Here is a 7,500-nt window from a genome sequence, read left to right as displayed (position 1 = left end):
GAAACCGTATTATAAGAAAGAAAAAAAATGAATGAGAAAATTCAACATTTCTCAAACAGAAGAAAGAATGAAATTGCCGAGAATGGATGAAAATACGTTGACAGAGAAAACTGGGGTTGAAAAAGGAAGACAGATAAAAAATGATGTAAATATGATAATCAAAGAGAGGAAAACGATGACAAACTGACAGAAATATATCTCTCCTTAGGTAAACAACACCAAAACAGACGCACTCTTAATTTGTTTTCTGCGGGCGAGGAGCGCCAAGGCAAGACCTGACTGTGTACCGCTCTAAACACACAGACAAACAAAGGATATATAAAGCGAGCCGCAGAGTAGTCGAAGAAATCACCAAGGGCTAAAAAAGGCTTTCTGGACGCCTCGCTCCCGGCCGCCTCCAGCCGCGGCGGAAACCGAGCCGGCGAGGCGCGGGTCGGCAGCCAGCCTCGGCCCTTCCGTCATTCATCAGGCGGGGAAGGGAACACGAGAGCGACGGCGAAAATGAAGAGCTGGCTCGCACAACGCGGCGCAGATAAGAAGAATTATATCTGGGCGCGAGCGGGGACAGCGACCGCCTCTGAAATACGAAAATTACACCGCCGGTCCGAGATCGACTACAAGAGAAAGGTCGAGAGAAAAATTGAATTTTACTCCCCGGACGTGGGCGCAACGATTCATGATTCACTCTACCTGGCCAGGTGTTCCAGCCCTTGGCCGCCGCCTCCAGCTGACCTGGGAGAGTCCTCGGGCTGGAGACGGCGCGGGAAAAAGCAAACGCAGAAGACGTGTTTTCACTCACGGTTGTATAACTGTGGCTTTGTGGAATTAACTGAATAGAAGAATAAATAACCCAACGAACCACGAGACTTTTTTCCTTCTTTCTTTTCTTTCTTACATAATTAAAGACAATGCAACATGAGAATTTAGTCCGACTATACCCATTCAGAACGAGAGAGAGAAAAAAGGTCGTTACATCACTTGGCCAAATGAAATAAAGGGAAACCATTTCCCTCTTCTGCATTACCCGCCGCCACTTAACTAACCTGCACTAACCTAACCCCATCCCGGCGGCGGGTGCGTGCCGCCCTCGGAGTGGGTGCCGCGTCGGTGGACACTGGCAACACCATTCCGTTTATCTTGGAGCCACGTGACCCGCGCCGCACGAGGATCTTGTCCGCTCTCAAAAAGCGTCCTCCGCGGGCGCAGGTGCGACCATTTCCCTCTGCGCGAGCGTGACAGCGCGCCTTTACGACACCGTGATGAATATCGTCCTGCCAGAAAGGCCATAAACTTATCGCAAATAGTTTCATGAAAGGTGTTTTCGACGAACGCTCACACGCACTTTCAAGTGAACACACACACGTAGCCCCCACGCACGCACGCACGCACGCGCGCTCTCTCTCTATCTCGATCTATCGAGTTATGTTTTTATCAGTCCAACTCTTCCATTGTCCCTCCACATCTATTCCCTTTTCTCTCGAGAAGAAATTATCTCAAACTTTCGCTCCTCCAACTTTCCTCCTTTCTCGACGACTGTGCGACCGTATGCGACTAAACTACAAAAAAATGGAAAAAAACGAAAGAAAAAGAAAAAGAAAAGAAAAAAAAAAAAAAACGCTACGAGGGTGGATCGCTCTGCAATTTGATTTTCTAATACAGTCCCGGATTAAGAAATTACAAATCTGCTATTAGGTGCATAAAGTATAAAGCGTAAAGTATAAAGCATAATGTATGAAGCACGAAAAACGTATTTGATACTGACCAGTCTCAGAATTTGCATAGCGTTGAAATCCGTTGCTGTATTTCTTTTCATCATACGTTCCTCCATTCCTTTATCCTTTCCACTAAAAATATCGCAGGGATTAAACTCCATCCATAGGAGTCAAAAAAAGAAAGAAAAAAAATATTGTGACACAACTAAACCTTATTTACTTAATCGCGAAAAAGACGATTCTTCAGGGAAAACGAGAGAGAAAATGCGCGAAAAGTGATGCAACGCGGGCGGGCATAGAGGTTGTAGTGCCTATTACACGGGCGTCTATTATGGGGACAATGTGGCAGCGATGGGCGTGTGTGGGCGTGGGTGGGTCGGAGCGATGGGCGGAGGTCCAAGCCTGCACGCACTGGCGTTCGAGATTTTACAGGGCCTATTATACGCACAGAAAGATATACGTACGCACGCATGTGAAGATACACATACGCAAATATTCTCTCTCTCTCTCTCTCTCACGCTGAATCCTAAACGTACACTTTTTTCTCATCCTGTGTGTGTGTCTCTCTCTCCCTTCCCCAGCCCTCTTTATCATACTTACCCCCTCTCTCCCCCTTCCTCCTCTCATCAACTCTCGCAACACACACCGCCGGCAGCGCACACGCACACGCACTCTGGTTATGACTCTCTCTTCATTACCGACACTTCCGGTCAGCCACGTAATAACTATCGGTACTTATCGTTCAACCCCGGTGGGCGCCGCCACCCCCCTCTCTCGTGGGCGCCGCCACCCCCCTCTCTCGTGGGCGCCGCCACCCCCCTCTCTCGTGGGCGCCGCCACCCCCCTCTCTCGTGGGCTCCGCCACCCCCCTCTCTCGTGGGCGCCGCCACCCCCCTCTCTCGTGGGCGCCGCCACCCCCCTCTCTCGTGGGTGCCGTCACCCCCTCTCTCGTGGGCGCCGCCACCCTTACCCCCCTTTTCTTTCCTCCCTCCCTCCCTTCCCTCTTCTTTCCCTTCTTCCTCTCCTTTTCCTCCCTCCCCTTCTCCCCCTTGGTCCCTTATAGTGTGAGGAGAAGGAAAGGAGAGAGAGAGAGAGAGAGAGAGAGAGAGAGAGAGAGAGAGAAAACGAGAAGGAAAGAGAGAGTGGGAGAAAAGGGGAGGGTGGAGGAGAGAGAGCAGAAGGAGAGAGAGAGAGAGAGAGAGAGATGAGGGGGTGGGGGAAGCGAAGAAGGAAAGGAGAGTGGGAGAAAAAGGGGAGGGTGGAGGAAGAATAGAGAGAGCGAAGGAGCGAGGGACGGAGAGAGGGGTGGAGGAGAGGGAGGGAGAGAAGAAAGGGAGGGAAAGGATAGAGGAAAGGATGGGAGGGAGGGAAGGCTGGTGGAATGAGGTAGAAAGAGGCTGAAGGTAGAGTGAGGGAGAAAGGGAAAGGCAGGCCGGAGTGTGGGAGGGAGACAGGGATGGGCAGGGTGGAGAAAAGAGGTGGAAGCAGTGAGTGACGGTGTGAATGAGTGAGTGAATGAGTGATTGTGTGAGTGAGTGAGTGAGTGAATCAGTGATTGTGTGAGTGAGTGAGTGAGTGGATGAGTGATTTTGTGAGTGAGTGAGTGCGTGTGGGTAAGTGAGAAAGTAAATGAGTGATTGTGTGAGTGAGTGAGCGAGTAAGCGAGTAAGCGAGTAAGCGAGTGAGTGAGTGAGCGAGTAAGCGAGTGAGTGAGTGGGCGAGTAAGCGAGTGAGTGAGTGTGAGTGAGTGAGTGAATGAGGGTCCTGACTAAGGAAGTGCGTATACCAGGTGAGAGAGGCTATTCGAGGGAGGACTCGTGAGGGTAAGAATGAGGGAGGAATGACGAGGTGATCTTGAGGGAGGGTTCCAGTGAGGCGAAAGGAGGGGGGGGGGGGCTGTGATGTGGGCGACGAAGCGATTCCAAGGAAGGAGATGAAAGTGAGTATGAGAATAATGAGAGGGTAATGAGGCGATTCGGAGGAAGACGTAATTTAAGTTTATGGCGTAAAAATGACAAGGAGGATAAGAATTTCACCAAGGGACGAGGAAGGAACGGCAAACTAGCAACGAAAGAAAACTAGCAGATTACAAGCCAAAGAAAAAGAACGCCTATTTAAAAGAAAACCAAAAAGAACCAAGCACCCCAAAGAAAGAAAACCCAAAGAAAAACAACAAATAAAATAACCACGCAAATAACAGCTAAACAATAGCAACCAACAAAATAACCAAAACAAGATGGAAACACTAAGAAAAAAAAAACAAGAAGGAAACACTAACAAAAAGCAACAAAAAGACACGAAGGAAACTAACAAAAACAACAACAAAACAAGAAGGAAACACCAACAAAAAACACCCCAAAACAAGAATGAAACACTAACAAAAAACACCCAAAAACATGAAGGAAATACTAACAAAAACAACAACAAAAAACAACAAAATAACACGGAAACAGCCCTACTAGCAAGCGGCGCCGAGAGAGCTAGCAGGGAGGCGGGAGACGAGGCGCGCAATAACTAGGGCTGGCGGTGACGGCGAGTACCGTGGCGCCACACCCGTTCTCTCCGGCCGCGTCTGATAAACAACCTCCTCCTCTGTTCTCCCTCTTGCCTCGCTCATTCTTCTCTTCTTTCTTTATTCACTTTCTGCTCTGGGGATTACTGATTTCTTTCTTTGGTAATTCTTTATTTTTTTCTCTGTCTGTTTCTGTTTTTTTTTTTATTACTGATTGCTTTCTTTATTATTTTCTCTGTACCTGTTTTTTATCATTACTTATTTCTTTCTTTGTTAATTCTGTTGTGTGTGTGTGTGTGTTATTTTTTTATTACTGATTCCTTTCTGTGTCTGTTTTTATTCTTTTATTACTGATTTCTTTCCTTATTAATTATTCTCTCTTTGTGTCTGTTTCTTTATCATCTGTGTTTCTTTTTTTGTCTTTGAATTCGAGGCTTAATCTCTGTTGTTCTTTTTTCTCCTTAAATATTGACAAACACATCTAAACACACTGTGAGATTGAGGGAGAAAGAGAAAAGGCGAAAGAGATAAAGTGATAGATAGAGATAGACAGATTGATAGAGAGAGAGAGAGAAAGAGAGAGGGGGAAGAGGGAGAGGGAAAGGGAGAGACAGGGTGCGAGGGGGGGAGGGAGAGAGAAGGGAGGGAGGGAAAGAGACAGAGATAGAGATATAAACATAGAGAGTGATGGAAATAGAAACAGGGAGTTAAAGAGAGAGAAAAAAACAGGGAAACGGGGATAAACAGACGGAGAGGGAGGGAGGGAGGGAGGGAGAGAGGGAAAGAGGGAGGGAGAGAGGGAAAGAGGGAGGGAGAGGGAAAGAGGGAGGGAGAGGGAAAGAGGGAGGGAGAGAAAGAGAGGGAAAGAGGGAGAGAGAGGGAGAGAGAGAGAGAGAGGGAGAGAGAGAGAGAGAGGGAGGGAGAGAGAGAGAGAGAGAGAGAGAGAGAGAGAGAGAGAGAGAGAGAGAGAGAGAGAGAGAGAGAGAGAGAGAGAGAGAGAGAGAAATGGAGACAGAACCAGAGGGAGGGAAGGCCTTCAGGCAACCACAATGCTAATCTTCCCGACCGACTTTGACTTATGGCTTCGTAAGTCTTTTTTGTATCTTGTGTCTACCGGGATCGCTCCGAGTGCCCCGCATGCGGTCTCGGTTCCCTTTTGTGAACCCCCAGGGCGGCGCTGCTAAGGGTACGAGGGGGGGGGAGGGGGGGGAGATGGGGAGCGGGGGAAGAAAGGAGAGATTTTTCCGGTCCAGGTTCTTACAGCTGATCCCCAGCGTCGCCTGAGGAAGCTTTCTGTCTCGCTCCTTTTCTTCGATTCCGCAGAGGAACGTTGCCTCTGAAGGAAAGCCTAATGCAAGCGCAGGGAAGAGCAGCGAAACGACGGACAGAGGCGAGTTTACTATCAACAACGATAGGAAAATGAAACTTATCAATAATGAACGCAACTAAAAGAAGGAAGTGATAAATAGCCTTACCAAACAAGATGCGATTAGCCCACCCTGCCTACAATGCTGCCATGACTCCCGCTGGTGGCTGACCTGTCACAAGTAATAGCGTCCCGTCAGTTTATCGTCAGCGTGTCATCAGCGCAACGACATTGGACAAGAGCCACGTCGCGAGGCATGTCCCGGCCGCGTTCAATTCCCAGCGACAGAAGGGATGATGTTCGCCCGCGACAGACGACGACCCCCGCGAACCCGAAGGCAACGTCCAATGCGAGCCAAAGCGTCTCAATTTCTCGGCCCGAAGGTAAAAGGCCCAAACCCTCCCGAGTTCAAATACTTTTTCCTTAACACGTGGAACAAACTGTGGCCTAAGATTCGAAACCCGGAGGTCAACATACAATTGCGTGTTGCTGGCGGGAAAGGCACAGGCGTTCGAATCGGAATAGGTTAAGCAGGCCACCAACCTTCAATAGAAGCTGAAGGCCAAGGGGGTCGAAGAGCAGCTCCGATTGGCTGGGCTAGCGTAGTGGGCGTGGCACCTTGGCACGCTCCTCCAATCATGGCTCCTACTACACTGACGTAGCCTGAAACAGAAAATGGGAATTAGGGACGGGAATTACTTTCGGGCCATTATGAAAAAGGGTCCAAGTGTTCGTTTCGCTTGATCATCTATCGTGGTATGTCAAAGTTAGATTAAAATGGAGTAAAGTTAAATACAGCATCATTATGGTTGGGTCGAGGAGTAAAAATAAACCCGAGTGACGTATGTGGAACGCCCTTAGTAGCTCCTGAAAGTGCAATTATGGTACATTTGCATTCGATAAGCACAGAACGACCACAACCGGTTTTCCGATAGCAGCCGAGATAACAGATAAGAAGCCCCCGAGAGATAATCTATAAAACCCATCTACGATTATGTCTTCAGCACAATATTTTCTCTGCCACGAAAACATACTTTGCGCAGGAACTAATGAGGTCTAAAGCAAACAGAAGTGAACAGGGGAACGGGAGAGACCAAACAAGCCACTTCTTTAAACAATCATCTGCTACAGCCAAGTTGTTCCCTATGGATCACCGTCTATAAGGCTCACTGGTGTGTAAATGGCCCCGGGCGTGCGCAAGTGTACCAGAAATTTATATATGAAACAACAGTAGTTAATCATCTAAACATACATGTCTAATTCTTCATACAGAAACATTAAGCGAACACATGTTAAACCTTACTCGTAAAAGAAATATATCATGTACAGCATATAAAACGTGTGTGTGTGTGTGTGTGTATGTGTGTGTTTTAAAATTCTATGCACACATGAAAATCCAGAGGCCTTCCCCGCCCCGCCGCCGCAGCAGAGCCAGAGCCAGCGTGTCCTCAAAGGCTGAAAAGACAATTCCCGACGCAGGCGGGGACTGGCGCGGACTGTCGTCTCCTGGTCTTCCACGCTCCTTCCTTCTGTCGAGTCACGGTGATGCTCTCAACGCCACATGCTCCAGGTAGGATGATCCCGAATGCAGGGACGTCCGCCCGGGCGACGGCGGCCTCTGATGTTTCCTCTCGTCAGGCCCGAACATCCTTCTCGATATCCCTTATCGCTTCAACACGTAGACGCTATCGAAGCCCGGACTGCGATCTCATGTTTTATCGCTTCTTGGACAGGCCCGGCGCTTCGGCTCTCCTGTTCTCCCGTCACTCCATGAGTCATAACCCGTTCTTAGTGACGCATCAGTCACAGTCAGGTGACGGCCGACGTTGGGTAACATCCCTGTAAACATTTTGGAATCAAACGGCCAACTGCAGGAAGTATTCGCATTAGCATTGTTGCTATGGCGCCGG

General features: G+C 48.7%; 1 protein-coding gene across 5 annotated transcripts in view; it reads right to left on the bottom strand.

Annotated features, from left to right (window-relative positions):
- Positions 1-7,500, bottom strand: part of wge (winged eye) — a 576,501-nt gene that overhangs the window by 32,989 nt on the left and 536,012 nt on the right. For all 5 annotated transcript variants that reach the window (XM_070113543.1, XM_070113545.1, XM_027379914.2 and 2 more), the window contains exon 2: positions 6,134-6,253. In XM_070113543.1, the coding sequence (XP_069969644.1) occupies positions 6,134-6,230 (97 nt within the window). In that variant the 5' untranslated portion in view covers positions 6,231-6,253. The remainder of the gene's footprint in view (positions 1-6,133; positions 6,254-7,500) is intronic.

Source organism: Penaeus vannamei, chromosome 34 (assembly GCF_042767895.1).
Source record: "Penaeus vannamei isolate JL-2024 chromosome 34, ASM4276789v1, whole genome shotgun sequence".
In the NCBI taxonomy this organism is placed as follows: Eukaryota; Metazoa; Arthropoda; class Malacostraca; order Decapoda; family Penaeidae; genus Penaeus; species Penaeus vannamei.
Note: the sequence above shows the minus strand (reverse complement) of the source record. Positions and strands in the feature narration are given on the sequence as shown.